This window comes from Aotus nancymaae, unplaced genomic scaffold (assembly GCF_030222135.1).
Source record: "Aotus nancymaae isolate 86718 unplaced genomic scaffold, 86718_ANA_hifiasm-v0.15.2.pri h1tg000029l, whole genome shotgun sequence".
In the NCBI taxonomy this organism is placed as follows: Eukaryota; Metazoa; Chordata; class Mammalia; order Primates; family Aotidae; genus Aotus; species Aotus nancymaae.
This window is the reverse complement of record NW_026988442.1, coordinates 57,798,003-57,816,736: the sequence shown is the minus strand read 5'-3', so window position 1 is coordinate 57,816,736 and position 18,734 is coordinate 57,798,003. Positions and strand designations below refer to the sequence as shown.

General features: G+C 32.9%; 1 protein-coding gene across 6 annotated transcripts in view; it reads left to right on the top strand.

Moving 5' to 3' along the window:
- The window catches only part of GALNT13 (polypeptide N-acetylgalactosaminyltransferase 13), a 598,306-nt gene that overhangs the window by 527,957 nt on the left and 51,615 nt on the right, over positions 1-18,734 (top strand). For all 6 annotated transcript variants that reach the window (XM_021665899.2, XM_021665898.2, XM_064382748.1 and 3 more), the window contains one exon: positions 12,305-12,444. In XM_021665899.2, the coding sequence (XP_021521574.2) occupies positions 12,305-12,444 (140 nt within the window). The remainder of the gene's footprint in view (positions 1-12,304; positions 12,445-18,734) is intronic.

Sequence of the window (18,734 nt, the reverse complement as noted above, 5' to 3'; positions counted from 1 at the left end):
GATGCTACTTGACTTACTAAATTCTGCCAACAATTCACAGTTGTCTTCCTGGGTCATAATGGGTTTTTTCCATACTAACTCATAATTTTAAAACATAATTAGGTTTTCTTATTGGCTTTGCAAAACAGAATGCTGACTAAATACAGACTAGACCAAAAATATTAAAAATTACTGTTATTCTATTGAGACCAACTAATACTTTGAAGCCAATTTTTTGTAAACTTATTCCTTTCTATATAGCTTTATCTACATATTACAAGAGTAATATAAAATTTATATCTAAATAAGTCCAAAACACTTTTTAGCAAGTATAAGTAGTAATTCTAAGTCATAAAAGCAAATATATAGAGAAATAGTTCTAAAACATACATGTATGTGAAAGAGTGAGAAAGAGAATAAGACAGAAGAGAGGGCACATGGCAGAGCTTTGCAAATAGTAGCTCAGCTAATATTTAGAGAATGTCTACTCGCACCAGATACTGTTCTAGCAACTGAATGTAAATACACGTATCAACAAATACGTGTTTATGTTTGCTCTCATTGTCTTGGTTTAATTGAAATCTTGTAATTGAAACTTGTTAATGGAAGAATTTGAAAAGTATGTGGAAGGAATTGTTTTTTTCAGGAAGATTTTTCTCTAATAGGATCAATTTATATTTTGTTAGTGACTAATATTTTGGGTTAAATATAGAAAATACAACAAATCTATGTTTCTCAAAATATTTTCAATGGAGCATTGTTTCAAATTCTGGAAAAGGGAGAATACATCTGGAAAATACAAACTACTTTGGTTATTTATAATGCACTTTACCATAGTAAAAGTTATAAGTACTGTTTAAAGACACCTATTTAACTTTGTTTTACTCATTCTTTCTATTAAAATATAACCAGATTGTAACTTATTAAGGAAAAACTATTTCATCTAATTTAGGCTGTCATCAATTGAAGATCACCATTAGATAATATATCTCTAAGAAAAAAAATATTTAGTTAAACTATAATGCATAGCTTCCTTTTCACCTAGAATTATTTTGTCCCTATTTAAGGAACTCTTAGACATAACTAATTCAAAACCAGCTTTTCAAATCATGTCATTCTTATATATACATAAAAATAAAATATAAGCAAATGAATTGATCAAGCAGCTTTACATTTGCAGGTTGACTCTTTTGAATCACTTTTCAATGCAAATTAACTGATGTGCATGTGTTTCCTACCCAGTCATTCTCGGTGTCATCACGATGATTGAGAATCTAGACTTTCTTAAAATCATGATTCATTATTGTGCCTGGATTAGTCTTTCAAGTACCTGAAACCATTCAGGAAATTTTTATCTTGGTACTTTTTTTATTTTACCAGAAGGCATCAAAGGAAGCTTTTTCAAACAATTAGAATACATTAAAATGCCTTCTAATTTAAATGGCCATTAATGAAACTGCAATTGGCTACTGATTTTAGAGAGGGGAGAACATATTTGCACTTGCGAAAGCAGTGATAATTACAATAAAGTTGCTGTCTCACCAACACCAATGGTAAGATACTGTTGATTATAAAACATAGCACTATTTCAGAAAGGTTCCAATAAGATAACATGTGGCTTATAACTGAAGAAACAGTTATATCTAACGAGCATCCTGCAGAACTAGTTATGGATAGGATACAATTTGTGAAGCACTTTAGGAAATATTTTGGTTTCTCAGTCAATTGTACACTGAAATCTTCTGGCTTGTATTAAATTGTCAAATCAATAAAGTAACTCATGATTATATATCATTATTGATTTTTTATTTCTATGAATTCAAGTTTGGGATCTTGGATCAATCACATTGATAGGTCAGGTAGAATTTGTCACATGAATCCTGTCATTCAAGGAATGGTAATTACCATGTTCTGTACCCAGGAAAATATTTCTCTTTATAGGTTTTTCAAACTTTCTCTGGTTTTATGACCCCATTCTAGTAGAGTGGACAAGAACCCGGATTTTGATATTAGATAAAAGTGAACAACATCTGATCCTATTTCTGCTATTTTCTAAGTATACTTAATAATTTAACCATTCGAAGTCTTAATTTTTTCATCCTTAAAACAATAATAATAGATAGAAATGCTATGTAGACTAAATGAGAGTGTGTACAAAAGTGCTTACTGTGTAGTCTGGAACATGAAGTCCCGTAAGTAATACTTTATCCAGTACTTCTGGTGTCTAACTAAACCATACTCCATGGATGGATAGTTGAGTGTCCTCTTTCAATAATGGTTCAATATGGCTTTCTACATTCTAAATTCATATGATACATGGGAAGAATATAGAGGGATACCTCATCAATTATAAAGTTAGCAGTGTTTGTCAGATATAGCAAGTCAGTTGCTAAGGACAAACACAACTTTTCCTGTTTCCGAGTCCATAGAAGAAATTACTCCTGAGATTTCTTACAAAAACAAAATACAAAACAATAGCAACAACATGTATGATAAGATCATCAAAGGCTCAGCATAATACAAAATGCTAGCACAGTAACAAGTTTGGGGTCACTGTTTTTTTGTATTGATTCTCAGTGTCTTACCAAAACACTGGAAATTCAGTCTAGGTCCTGCTGCTTACTGCATAGAAATTCAATCACCAAGGCAATGAGTACTGCCAGGGAAGACTTTAATTTAGTGATGCAGCCAAGGAGATGGGAGATAGTCTAAAATTCATCTCCTCAACTGACTAAAATTAGGGATTTGTTTCACAGGGGAAAGAAATGTAACCATATGTGGGAAAATAGGAATTAGGGAAGGGTAAGAAAGAGGAGTTGATCAAAAAAAAGAAAGCAGGTGGTCAGTAAGACAATCATGATGGGTCAGTAGTCTGGCATCTCATTGTCCATATGTGATGATATGGTAAGTTTTAGTTCCTTGATACTATCTGGGTGGCCTGATGGTTGGTTTCCTGAGAAAGGACTCAGATGAGACAAGCATAACTTTCTCAAGCTTCAGCACTGGGAGGGTCAATTTTTATGATTATTCAAAAGAAATGATAAGCACAGTTCTATGAGAAAATTGGGCCAGTTTCAAATGAAAACCAATATCATAATCCTAAATCTTCATTTAGACTTGATAGGTGTCAAAATAATGCTGAAATATACAGCTATGTATTAGACTAAGTTAATTCTACATTAGATAACCTACAGACTGTTCAAGCTATAAGATATATTAGAGATCTGATTAGTGTCTTTCACTAATCAAGACAAACTGAAACAAGTGCATTATTTCAACGTTGGATGTTCTTAAATGTACAAAGAAACAAAACGACAAAGTCCAAAAGGAAAATGGTTGATAATTCAAAAAATTTTAGGGATTGTAGATCTTGTAGTTCCTTTACCTAAATGGATATCAAATTGTTCTTTATTTTAAAAGGCTACTGTAAATACTCATTTTTCTTATTTCCCATATTCTCATTGATCTTGGACCAAGCATTTGAATATGAGCTCTTTATTGTCAAGTTAAACTGAAATTTGAAGTAATTACTTAGAAAACTCAGCTTCAAGATCTGTTTTAAGTTTTGACTGTGGATATTAGAGTTAAATAAATTGAAAGTTGTCTGATAATCCTCTTCTGTTTGACAGCTCTGTGTAGAAGCTCTGATTTGATAAAATTCATTATCTCCTTTTTATTCCATTAAAATAAAATTGCAGTAATAACAGTAAATGATAAATTCAACAGAAAATCACTATGTATTATTAGCTGGAATGGGCCGTCAGCCAGTTAATGTACTTCTGTCCACTGACATCCTAATAAGAGATTATGAGACTGGATAATTTGTATGCACATAAGAAATAGATAAAAAGATAGATTAAGGGAATAATTTTAAATTTCAAAACAGCAACAATGATAATTCCAAGAAATCTCCTAAACCTCTGAAACAATACAGTATTTATGTGCTTATAGATTATTCATATTTTTGATTGACAAGTTTTAACAGTAATAAGGCACAATGTGATGTTTTGAGATTACATATATATACACAAACAGTATGGAATAAATAAACCAAGCTAATTAACATATCCATAACCTTGCTTAACTATTATTTTTAGTGATAAGACATTAGACATTTACTGTCCTACTTATTTTAAAATTCATAATAGAATGTTGATTGTATCACATGATGAGCAATAGATCCCAAAACCTATTATCTCTTGTCTGTCTGAAATTTTATACCCTTTGATTAACAATTCCCCATTCCTCCCTCCTCATGCTTGTAGCTTCTGGTAGCCATAATTCCATTCTCTACTTCCGTGAGTTCAATTGTATTAGATTCTATACATAAGTGAGGTCATGTGGTATTTGTTTTTCTGTGCCTGGTTTATTCCACTTAGGATAACGTTCTCCAGCTTCATTCATGTTGTCAAAATGATGGGATTTTCTTCCATTTTTACAGCTGAATAGTACTTCATTGTGTAGAATACCACATTCTCTTTATTCATCTGTTGATAGACATTTAGGTTGATTCCATATCTTGACTATTGTGAATAATGCTGCAGTGAACAAGCAAGTGCAGATATCCCTTTGACATATTGATTTCAGTTCCTTTATATAAATCCAGAAGAGGAATTACAGCATCATGTGGTAGTTCTATTTTTAGTTTTACAAGTAAGCGCCATACCATTTTTATATTGACTATACTAATTTATATTTCCATCAACAATGTCTAAGAATTCCCATTTCTCCATATCCTCTCCAACATGTATCTTTTATATTTTTGCTGTGTCACTCCAGGTATGAGGCGATACCTTACTGTGACTTTAATTTGCACTTTCCTAATTATTAGTGATACAAGCTTTTTTCCCCCATATACTTATGGGCCATTTGGATGTCGTCTTTTGAGAAATGTTTATTCATGACCTTTGCCCATTTTAATGAGGTGTTTTCTTGTTTTTGAGTTGTTTGAGTTCCTCATATATTTTAGATTTTAATCCCCTATCAGATCCATGCCTTACAAATATTTTCTTCCATTTTGTAGGTTTTCTCTTCACTTTGCTAATTGTTTCCTTTGCTGTGCAGAAGCTTTTTAGTTTGAAGCCATCACACTTGTCCATTTTTGCTTTTGTTGCCTGTGCTTTTAGGGTCAAATCCAATTTTTGTCCAGACAAATGTGGACTATTTCCCCTATGTTTTCTTTGAGTACTTTTACAGTTTCTGATCTTAAATTTAAATTTTTAATCCATTTTGATTTGATTTATTATATTTGGTGTAAGATAAAATCCAGTTTCTTCTTTTGCATTTGGATCTCCAGCTTTTTCAGTAACATTTACAATTTGGTATTTAGATGCAATATTATATAATAATTGTTAGCTGGATTAACAGTGGCTTATTATATTATCACTTTTAAAGAGGAGAAAAATGCAGATCCTTATTCATGAAGTTCCTAATTACAATTATTAAGAGTAAATAACAAAATAAAGTTCACTTTCTATTTTGAATTTAGAAAACACCACAAAAAAATTATTAGCTTAGACTGTATATTCTGGTCTACTCCTGTAATGTGAATATATGTCGCTAATATGACATCATATACAACAAACTTTATAATCAATTGCAGAGTTTTGACTGTTAAAGGAAAAAATCTTGCTTTATCTCAATTTTTTATTATATATTTTAATTATAACTGTATAATAAACATTTGTTTGGCTTATTAACTTTTTTCCATATTCTTATACAGACATAATTATTTTAATACAAGAATTGCATTTTGTCAACCAGATATAACTTTGATTTATTTAAGCATTCTTTTTTTTGTTTTTGTTTTTGTTTTTTGGAGGTTTTTTTGAGACGGGGTCTCGCTCTGTCACCCAGGCTGGAGAACAGTGGGGCCATCTCGGCTCACTGCAACCTCTACCTCCCAGGTTCAAGTGATTCTCCTGCCTCAGCCTCCCAAGTAGCTGGGATTACAGGTACTCACCACCATGCCTAGCTAATTTTTTGGTGTTTTTATTAGAGACAGTGTTTAACCCTGTTGGGCACACTGTTCTTGAACTCCTGGCCTTAAGTAATCTGCCCACCTCGGCCTCCCAAAGTGCTGGGGATTACAGGCATGAACCACTGTGCCCACTTAAGCATTATTTATTGAAGAAAAATAATTTCCTCTTTTAAGTTATGCTGGAATATGTATTCTTTGTGCATAAAACCATAAGCTTTAGGATGCAATTAGGGTATTCTTTCTTCAGGTACCTTGATTTTAGAGGACAGAACTATTAGACTTACTAGACATCTACTAGGGAAAGAATTTAATTGAAATAATTATTGCCAGGGGTTTGGTCTAAGGCCCATTGTTTGCCTCACAGAAATCCAATCCCTGAGATAATTAGTATTGCCAGAAAAGAAGGCTTTAATCAGGTGCTGTAGCCAAGGAGATGGGAGATCTATCTCAAATCCATATCCTCAGTTGACTAAAATTAGGGGTTTATATAGCAGAGAAAAAATGTAATCATATGTGGGGAAAATTGGAATGGGGGGGTAAGAAAGAAGAGCTTGTCAACAGGAAGCAGTTGGTTGGTTAGGCAGTCATGATGGGTGAGGGGGTCTGGTGTCTCACTGTCCAGATGCGGTGATCTGGTGAGTTTCAGTTCCCTGAATATGTCTGGTTGGCCTGATCATTTGTTTCCTAAGAAAGGAACTCAGACAAGACAAATGTCATTTTCTCAAGTTTCAAGACTGAGAGAATGAATTTCTATGTTTATATTTTAAAAACCATAAATATCAGTTTTATGTGACAGTTGGGCCAGTGTCATTTTTATCTTCCATCTAATATCTATTTGAAATTTAAGAAATGATTTCTCTAAAGAGTGAATTTAACACTATAGTGCAATAGACTTAAGAATGAAAGACAGATTTTTTAACTTTTAAGTCCAGGGGTACATGTACAGCTTTGTTACATAAGTAAAATGTGTCAAGGATGTTTGTTGTACAGATTATTTCATCACCCAGGTATTAACCTTAGTACTCATTAGTTATTTTTCCTGATCCTCTCTATTATTTCATCACCCAGGTATTAACCTTAGTACTCATTAGTTATTTTTCCTGATCCTCTCTCTCCTCCCACCCTCCATCCTCCAATAGGCTCCAGTGTGTATTGTTTCCCTCTCTGTATCCAGGTGTTCTCATGAGTTTTCTGTTCCTGTGTTAGTTTGCTGAGGACAATGGCCTCCAGCTCCATCCATGTCCCTGCAGAGGACATGATCTCATTCTTTTTCATGGCTGTATGGTATATATATACCACATTTTCTTTATCCAGTCTATCATTGGTGGGCATTTAGCTTGATTAAATGAATAGACAGCTTATTTAGAAAATACAGCAACCCATAAATTTTATCATTTAGCTGTTAATGAAACCTGCAAACCTGGAGTTAATTAAAATACTCTTTTGTTCATACTCATTATGAATCTTTATCCCATTGTCAAAACGTTTACATGGCTTTTTCATGTCCCATTGAAAGACTTACCTTAAAAACTTACAATTTTTTTCCACAGCATGTATCACCTTCTAATGTCTTTACTGTTTATTTAGCTCCCTCTCCAGTAGAATGTAAACTCCATGGAGGAAGATAATTTGGTTTTATTTACAGATATATCCCAAGTGCCTAGAAAAGTTCCCTGTGCAAAACTTGACCACAACAGATATCTGTTACCTTAATCTTGGCTTGGCCTCTGCTTTCTATCTTTAGATAGTCTTCTCTCTTACCCTCATACTTTATATTTTTCCATATGTGGATTTATCTTACTTCTATATTGGTGTCACTTTCATAGGCCTTTTTTTGTATGGTAGCCCCCAAAACTCCAGGCTTAGCTCATCTATACAGCTACCTAGTTCCAGAGGAAATAGTTTCAACTTTCTAAGAGTCCTAGTATATTCTCAAGGGTATACTTTTATTAGGCTGACTGGTTTATTTGCCCATTCTTGAGTCAGTCATTGTTATCTGGGTTATATGTAAGATTGAGAAATAGAATGCTCTAGTTGTTTTAGATGCTAATCAAAATCTGGAGTGAGCAAAAGTAGGATCCTTTGGAGCTTGTTAGAAATATGGACCCTAAGGCACCCCCTCCAGACCAACTGAATTAATTTGCATTTTAACTAGATTTTCTGGTGATGTGCCTTTAGTCTGTGCCCACAGATGGAACTGGAAGACAGTGGGGAAAGCAGTGAAACCAGCTCCACCTAGGCTGAAAGTGAAGTAGGAATGGTTTCCTAGAGAAAACCTAAATACTTTTACCAGAAGACAGAATGGATGTCAAGCATGCAAAACAACGGCTATCCAATGCAATTTACAATGTGTATTAAGCAATTATTACATGCCAGTTATTGTGCTAAGCATTTTCCAGGCATTATTTAGTATTCACAATATGTTGTAAGAGATTATCAGGTGAGTTACCTTATCCTTCAAGAAAGGAAATATCCAAAGTTTTTGTTGAGAAGGCAATGAGCAAAAGTGATCTACAATATGATATCAGATAATAATAAGTGCCATGGAAAAAAAATTAAACAGGATAGAGAGATAGAGAAAGACCCAGGAAGATCAGAGAAAGGGATCAATTTTGATAGGAATAGACCTGAAGAAGTAAAATTTGAGCAAAGACTTGGACTAAGTGAAGGCCATCTCATGAAGTTGCAGGGTAACACCATTCCAGACAGAAAGAGAAGCATAAAGCCTTGAATTGTTGAATTATGAATGAACTTGGCATGTTTGAAGCAAAGTTAAGAATAAAAAAACAACAGTGTGGCTAGAATGAATATGTTACTGAAACACAAGGGGTTCTGTCTGGGTCCTGCTGCTTGCTGCACAGAAAGCCAATCACCAAGATAACCAGTATTTACAGGGAAGAAGGATTTTATAGGGTGCTGCAGCCAAGGAGATGAGAAATCAGTTTCAAATTAATCTCCTCAACTGACTAAAATTAGGGGTTGATATAGCAGGGAAGAAATGTAACCATGTATGGGAGACTAGGAATTAGGGAGGGATAAGGAAGAGGAATTAATCAACAAAAAACAGGTGGTTAGGCAATCATGACAGATGAGGGGATCTGATGTCTCTCTGTCCAGATATGGTGATCTGGTAAGTTTCATTTCCTTGATACTATCTGGTTGGTTTCCTGAGCATGGAAATTAGATAAGGCAAACGTAATTTTCTCAAGTTTCAAGACCAGGAGGGCCGTTTTTTTTCATGTTTATTCAAAAGAAACCATAAACATCACTTCTGTGGGACAACTGGACTGGTTTCAAAGTGAGTATAAATGAATTCAAAGAGCTAGTCAAGAGCTATTTTCTGAAGGCTCTTCAGGCAATAATTAAGAGATATCCAATTATTCTTAGTATTATGGAAAATCACAGTATACTTTTGAGCAGGAGAGTAACATGATTTGAGTTATATTTTAAATGTATTATCTAAGGAACATGCAATATTGAATAAAATGTAGGTAGAGAAATGTAAAATGTTTTCGGGACTAGTTAGGAGAATATTGCAATGCTAGTCTAAGCAAGAGATGGGAGAAGTTAAGACCAGGATGATTAACAGTAGAGTGGCTGAAAATATATTGTGAAGTAGAGTCAACAGAAATTGCTAGTGAGTTAAAAATGTATATGTGTGAGGGAAAGAAAATTGTTTTTCCTTGAGAAAATCAATAGATATTTGTGCTAGTTACTGAAATGAAGAACCTTGGAGGTGGAGCAAATTGGAGAATCAAATTTTTGACTTGTCAATTTTGAGATGGCTAGTATACATAAAACTGTTGGGTAGGCAATTGGGTAACCTACTTTGAAGAGGCTTGAATTAGAGATAAGAGTTTGGGGAACAAGTGAGATTACATATCAAACCATGGATCTGAATAATCTAATTCTGACACTACTTTACAGTCACTAAATCATACAGTACAAGAAAAGACGCACCATCTTATAACTGCACCCACTGGGATACAAGTCCTCCTCAGTTCCTGTGGTAAAGGAAAGAAAGCTTTCATACTTGCTTTTCTAACTTTTTAAAAATTATTATACTTTAAGTTCTGGGGTACATGTTCAGATCATGCAGGATTGTTACATAGGTATACACATGCCATGGTGATTTGCTCCATCCATTCCCCCATCATCTACGTTAGATATTTCTCTTAATGTTATCGCTCCACAATCCCCCCACCTCCTGCTATCCCTCAGAAGTGACATAACTCCTTTCTCTCACAGTTTATTGGCCAGGACCAGTTAAATGTCCCTACCTAACTGCAGAGCCCTGAGAAATGTGGAGGAGTACATGGAGTGTCTGTGAGGACTGCTGTCTCTTAATATATCTCACTTCTAAGATGAATAATAGGGATTCACAGAGAAAAAGCCATTCTCACCAAAATGTTAAGATAGCCCACAGTAGCTTTGTGAATTCTTAAAGGTAATTTAGCATAATTATCTAGGATTAGAACAAAAGCAAGTTGCAGTGGAAATGCCAAGAGATGACTTAGAGGTGGCAGGGTAAGAAGGCTTTTGCTTTATTTAGTAATTTCTATAATTCTCTACTAGCCACTTTTTGCCAAATCTGAAGTGGGCAATTAATGTTTTCTCTGACCTTATGTAAAATGATGTGCAAATGAAACTAAATATTTATTTCAATCAGATAACTGCTCACAAAACCCTTCTAGGACTTTATCTTTTAGAGCAGGGGTTGGCCACTATGACCCCTGTAAAACTAGCTTGCTGTCCATTTTTTAATGACTCAAGATCTAATTTTAAGAAGTTGGGGAAGAGTCAAAAGAAAAATATTTTATGACGGTGATATTAAGCCACCTCAATTAAATTCACCCACCTCAAAAATGAAAACAGAACAGTAAAATTGACTGTTGAATTAAGTTCTCTGAAGATAGTGTTTCTTCTCCCCATCAGGCACAATAACATCTCTGTATATGATTTTGAGAACTATGTATTCAATTATTTCAATTGCAATAGTACTTAACATAATGAGGAATATTAGTGATTTATTTTGTAAATACTAAATTGGTTTGAGTCTCTTATTTTGAAGGTTGCATTTCAGATTGGGAGTTCTGATTAGAATTATTTTGAAAGCAAATGTTTATCTGTTTAGAAAGTCCAAAGACCTTGTTTTCTGTCCAAACACCAGCTAGGAAAATCAATATTTTCTTTTGGAAGGAAGTGGTTTGGCTGCTTCAGCATCAAAATGCTTTCTATCAACACTATGGCATTTAATTTTGAAAGAACATGAATTCTGAAGAGACGGGGATTTGGAGCTAGTGAGTGATGAGTTTTGAGAGTGTTGCTGCTTTGGAAAATAGTAGCTTGGTAATGGCATTAGTTACAGACACTTAGATTGTCTAAACACTTGCTCCTATTTTAGGGAACAATTCATTGACTCTGTTACTTGGTTAGGATAGAATATCTTAAATACTAGGCCATTTGTGCCAGTGTGTTCCATAATGACCTTAAAGAAAAGAGTTAAACATTGAAATATTTTCAGAATAATCTAAGAATTAATTGCCTTCTTGTCACAGTTCTTAGTTATTTCAATCAAATGTCAGTTTTATTATTAATAAAGAATAAATTAAGTCATGTTTTTATATAAAAATTAGTAGCATTATTATTTCCCAACTAAAAAGCATTCTTTAATGATTTTCAGTGGAAATAATCATTTAAATGTCAAATACTCTGTGAAATAAAATTAAGCAATTCTCATATATACATGTGAATATATTCCTGTTAGTTTCTTTACACTTACATATTTACTATTTTAAGGACTAGGGTAGCTTAGAATAACTCAATAAATCAATAAGAAAATAAGTTTATGGTAACTAGATAGAAGTTCAAGAAAAAGAACACGTGCAGTCTATTATATGAATTATATTTCTTTAAATTTCTCATAAAATCTACAGGTGGTGAATAAGTGACTATAGGGAAAGTATGAATATTAACAAAAACATTGGAGATACTAGAATTTTTTATTAAGGAGAAACAGACACATTATCCAGCTCAGTTAAGCTTTGATTATGAGATACTAAATTAATACCAATTTAAATTTAGTTAATTATTCAATCTAAGTAGTACAAGTACTTGATGATAAATATTTGCATTTGAAAAGTCATAACCAATGGAAGAAGTGTTATTTATATCTATTTAATGTACTAATTGGATGTTAGTAAAAATCTAGTGTAGTAGCAGCTGCATATGCAATTGAATTTGCTGGAATTATAAGGAAAAAAACTGATAGCAAAGTAAATGGAGTGAAACAGTACTAAAACAAAAATAGCACAAACTGATTTGTGTTTCTCTGAAAAATTCCAGGTGTTGTCAAAGTGGATTATGGAGATGTGTCAGTCAGAAAAACACTAAGAGAAAATCTGAAGTGTAAGCCCTTTTCTTGGTACCTAGAAAACATCTATCCGGACTCCCAGATCCCAAGACGTTATTACTCACTTGGTGAGGTATGAATTATTTATTTTGGTTAAGTTAAAAATATATTTTCCAAATGGAGCAATTTCTAAGAAGCTCAGTATTTTTTATGTTATGAAAATGCTGTAAGGGATTTTTAATTAGATCATTTTAAGTAACTTTCATATTTCAAGGACTATAAAGTCTTCATCATAAGAAACCATAAAAATGAGGGAAAATTTTAAGATTGAACAAGAACAACAACAAATATGTTTTTACCAACAATTCTAAAGCTTTTGGTCATTTACCCTCTTAAAATTTACTGTGAACTCCAAAGACCTTTTGTTCATGTGAGTTACAACTATTATTTTTACTGTATTTAAATTAAAACTGAGGACTTTAAAACCCATTTCTTTACTAACTAAACATTATATAATAAACAATTGCATGTTACTAACATACTTTTGAAAAGTAAATATATTTTTCCAAGCAAAGTCAAGTAAGGAGAAGAGACTGCCATTGATTATATTTTTATAAATTGTATTAATGTCTGGCTTAATAGAAGATAGCTGGATTGTCACATGTGCTTTGGTATTCATTCTGTTGTAATACAAGACAGTCAATTACAATAGCCTCTAGAAAACTGTTTGTACACTCAGGAGAAAGTGAAAGTGAAAACTGCAAGTAATATATTGATATTATTCCAATAGTGGTATTGAGTCTTTAAGACACTATGAAAACCATTGATCTGCACCATTCTTTTCTAAATAATACAAAAGTATTTCTAAATAAAATATTCATTATAACTATACAAACATGTATATAATGTATAACATAATTTATGTATTTCTAAATAAAAACTTTATTATAACTAAGCATGTATATAATGTATGTATAGTATATTTATATATAATATATTCATACATATAGATTGATAATTATATATAATCCTATAGTCATACATATCATAGATATGATTATATATAATATATTCATATATATCATATGTATCTCAATTGGTCAAAATAAGAATTATATTTCCTTTATGAGTTATATCTTCCATATTGATAATTATCCACTTAATAGGAATCAAAGCTACCTTAATATCAGTTGTGATTAAAGCATTCCAACAGCAACAGATAATGCACTTAGAAAATAATTATCAAGTAAGCATGTTCTCAGTATTAAAATGCCATTGTTGTAGGTCATAGTGATAGAATATCTGAAAATTTATATGGTTCTATCTGTACTGTTTGGGTCATCTGCCTTACTGTTCGTAAACTTTATAAACATACCTTACTAGCAATTAACTTGAACAAATGAAAGGAAAACAATACTTGAGGTGACTGGAGCCCTAGCTGAATTGTTTTTAACAACAGATTTATGTTCCATATTCATGCCCTATTGTCCAAGTCTCCACTTTCTCATTAGCCATGTAAATATAGAGCTTGATTTACATATATTTAACTTTAATCTCAATAATGTAAAAAAATTCATGTGTAATAATAACATTTATTTTACCACTTTCTAAGTGTGACTTTAGTCACTTAGTCCTGTGCCTCAGTTTTGTTTTGTTTTTTTGTTTTTATTGGAGAGGAGGTATTGTTGCTATTGCTTACAAATATGTAACATCCTCGTGTTGTCACTGATTTCACAGGGATTTATATTTAATGCAGAAAATGTATGACTGTGCTTTTTAAAATAGAACACTCCTTGCATATTAGTTATTATAAACCACTGAAGATCTCCAATAAAATATCTATACCCTTATCAATTTATCAAAAATTTGTTTGAACATTCATGAACCTGACTATATCCTCAGAAAAAGGGAGTTTCTCTATTCTTATTATAAAATGTGTTTGTCACTGTTGTCAATGGACCCAAATCATTAGTAAACATGGATTTCTTTTTCTAAAAGGAGGAATGACCCGGGGCTATAACAAGACAGAAATGAGCAAAGAGGACTTTTGGAAATTCTCTGTGGCCACAAAGGTGATTCCTGAGAAAGACTCAGGGCTCTGTAACAACTAAATGTTTACTTCCAAGTTAAAAATCAAATTTTATGCTGCCCTGCACTCCATCAAGGAAACCTAATTCACTTTCTAAAAAGTAAAAATATAGTGTGGGCAAATTCCTTTGTAAACTACTGATTTCAAATTAGCTATATACTACAATGGATTAGGTGGCCATATTTTAATCTGTAGAAATAGTTTATGAAAAGATTTTAAAGAGAGGAATTGAGCCTTTCATAGTATCTAAAAGAGACAGTATGGTGTATTGAAAATTTTCCAGTCCCTGAAATCAAGCATAGGAGGGTTCAAATCCTAGCCTTACAGCTTTCATTTCAAGTGGCATTAAATTTCCTCTTCACTACGTCTGTCAACAGAATAAACATAATATGTCTTCAGTCATCACTGGGTTATAGCGATGACTGAAGACATAAAACATCTAGCCCAATGCCTAGCAAGAATAGTAGCACACCAGTAGTTATAGTTATAATAATTATAGCTACCATTTATTGATTTCCTATGCCAACAGTTATTCTAGGTGGTTTATATGAATTGCATAAAAATTAGAACGATTTTCATGACTTGGGTTTTGTTATTATCCCAGAGTTAATAAGGAAACTGACACACAGAAAGTTTATGTGCTTGGCCTATAGGTCACACAGCTAGTTAACTCTTGAAGTTAGGATAAATTACATGCTAGTCCAACACTAAAGCTTACTTTTTCTTATAACTAGAGGGAGAAATAGATGATTTAATTACATTTTAACCATTCAAAATGTTATTATTAAATGAGAGCTTGAAGCTGAGTATGTTGGCATACACCTGTAGTCACAGCTATTCAGGAAGCTGAGGTAGTAGTGACTTGAGCCCAGGAATTCAAGATCAGCTGGGCAACATAGTGAAAACCCATCTCTATTTAGTAAAAATAAAAAGGGAACTTGAGATGTCTTAGTCCAGTAGGGCTGCTATGGGAAAATACCTTAGATTGGGTAATTTATAAATAATAAAAATTTATTTCTCACAGTTCTGGAAATTAGGAAGTCCAAGATCAGGGTGCCAGCCAATATAATGTCTGATAAAGGCTGGCTGCTTCCAGGATGGCACATTCTTGCTAAGTCTTCATATGGAAAAAGAGGCAAATGACATATTCTCACATGGACAAGGGGCAAGACAGCTCCCTTCAACCTCTTTTATAGAGGCACCAATCCTATTCATAAGGATGAAGCCCTCATGACTTAAACACTTCCCAAAAGTCTCCATCCCTTGAATCATCTGATTCATACTTAGACATGTTATCTCTTGGGGCACTGGTCCTCTTGGCCCCACTTCTTAATACCACCACAGTAGGGATTAGATTTCAACATGAATTTTGGATGAATGCATTCAGACCACATCAAACTGAAACCTTTATATGTTGAGAATACAAAGTCAAATGAGGAAAGACCTTTACTCTTAAGCCTTTCTACCAAAATAGGGATGCAGGGGTGGGTATGGCAAGAGGGAATCCGACAGGTAAAGAAATTCAGTAGAAATGAAAGATGCCCTGCATGTGTTATATGGTACGCTTTAACTGCTGTTTGAAAAACCTGATATATTTATGAGATATGTTAACTTCTGAGCTTTCTGGAGTATTAATGTACTGTAGTTTTCCACTTTAAAACTAGCCTTAAAGAAATGCAATCCAGCATCTGTTTCCATGGAAACAGAAGGACAGATTCACCAAGCACTACATCCTAATTCAGTTTTGCATGGCCATCTATACATAATTTAAGATGGACATTTTGATAGTGAGTTAGAGTTGAACTGATAATGAACAACAATCATTTTCTAAAGCTTTTTCTTTCTTACTGCCTGTTATTAATCATTATTAAAAGAATGTAGAAAGATATCTTCCCTTATGTATAAGATACCTTCTTTTATATAGAGGCCCAAAATGATAGATATCAGGTGTTCAAGCTACTTGTCATCAAAACAAGAACAATATTTCTTTGCAGTATATTCATTTGTATTTCTCACTGAATTTGGAGTGAAATTGTGTGACTTTAACAATTTATATATTTTTAATTTCAATGTTTTTCAAAGTCTATTTAATATTGCTGTGTATTGGTGAATATAAATGTTTCCCTGTCAATTTCCTTTTATAACTTTCCTTTCTGTATTGGAATATATAGAGGCAAATGTGGTATTCAGTTTCTCTATTATATATCATCACCAAAGTCAATAGTTATTGATATCAGATATCTGTATCTTAATTTATTTTGTGTTTGCATCTTACTCAAGTAATTGAAATATTACTTTATCCAGCCCATGAATTACATGCAGTTTCCAATGAGAAGTTAAAAGCTGTGCAATTGCTTTGAACTAAAACCTTTAAATAAGTTAATGAAGCATGTGTCTTTTAGACTCAGTAAGCAGATCATAATGGAATAAGGAAGTTGAGCTCTTTGCGGCATTAAATTCTCTCTTAACTAGCCCTGTAGCTTATGTAGATTTAACATGCTGGGTTCTGATCTTGTAAATTTAAGTGTAAGATTGAAAAAAAATGGCATTCTAAAATAGAATATCTCAGCCCAAATTTTTGGGTATGACAGGCTAGCATTCTGGAAAAAGAAATACATTGTGAACTAAAATTGAACACAATCTGAGGGCAAATGAAGGAGATGAGGATTTCAGGAGCCAAGTGACAACTCTTGGTGCTTAAAATTTGCATTTGCATGTTGCTTTGAAGAGGTTTTGACATTAGTCTATGCATTTTGTATTGTGTATTTGACCTCAGGATTTCTTTTTCCTTTTGTATCCTTTAGCCACAGTAAGTAGTTAAAGTTCTTGCATATATCTGTATTGTATTCCTTAAATACTGCTGAAGAGCAAATTTAAGTAATGAAAAATAGACATCCATGAAGCTGCTAGGCTGCAGAGATTAACGGTAAAATCAGTTACTGCCGAATGCAGAAGCTAAAACGCTTAAAAGTTTACCCTTCCTGTTGGTAATCAGATCTATTTATAGATTCACAGTCTTCTTGGCCCTTTAATAGGATGACCAGCAAGAAAACCTCATTTTAGGTAACTTAAATAAATGTGGACATTTTTTGTTCATGATTTAATTTCCAAAATTCTTGGGGACTCAGGAGCTAATTTTTATCCAGCGTTTCTGAATATGTGTGTATTTAGGTAGAATATGTCACTCTTTATTAGATGGCTACCTTGAAGCATGTTGAGCTAGGTAACTCAGCTGTGAGCAAAGCGAGCTATTTTTGTTACCTGAACATATGTATTTTTTAACTTCATATTTCTAATAAATAAACTAAAATTCATTCTAATTTTATTACTTAAATGTGCATTGACAAAACAATTGCAACAAACTATATGCCAATTTGACATTTACTGAATTCTCTCAGGATTTTTGTTGTTGCTATTCTTGTTATCCACCAAATAAATGAAATTGTTTATTTTTCTATGTTCTTTACTTTTGGGGGAAGGCGTTTCAGATATCAGATAATAATTTTTGAATCTCACAGCCGTTAATCAAGGACCTTCTAAACCATGATCTGTGTAAGTGAAGTCGATATGAATTGTTTCAATATACAGATTTTGTTCTCATCTTTCTGATTTATTCACAATTAGGTAAACAGAAAATATACTTTAAGTGCATATTTACAAGAGAGTCATTATGGAAATATTAGCATTAAGCTCTGGAATTCACTGCAAATATGCTTATTTCCATCGTTACCAAAAAGAAAACAAGTGAGGTTGACATTTGTAAAATAGTGATACAAAGTAACAACGTGCAATTGAAGGATAAGCATATGTTGGGATAATTAAAGTAAAATAATGCTAGTTTAAGTTTAGATTGTCTTATCTTTAGAATGGATTTCATTTGAGTTTTTAAAATGCAAAGATTGGTGGTGGGGGTGTGGGGAATATATATCTTTTAGAAATGGAGTTCTCGTTGCTACTTGCTTTTACAATCCAGCAGAGGGAGCAGAAGCTAATGAACAAATTATGTAAGTGGTAACATTACCAATGATGCTGTATTGCACAGAAACATTTAGAAAAAGGATGGCTGATTTCAAACATCAAAATACAAGTGGGAAAAATGCTCTCAAGTTTATGTCATTAAGAATTGTTTTCAAGCAATAAAAGATTATGTGTAAACATAGAAATATCAAAGCAGACAGCCAGTTAAAGTTAAAACTGTCTTGGCCTTGTGCCATACATTCAAAGCTCTACGATGACATAAAGAATGAGTCAAAAGAGTTTACCAGATCTTAGAGCTACCAATGTACTCTACTATTTTGATTCAAGTCGTAAAACAGACTTTGTAAGAATTTTTG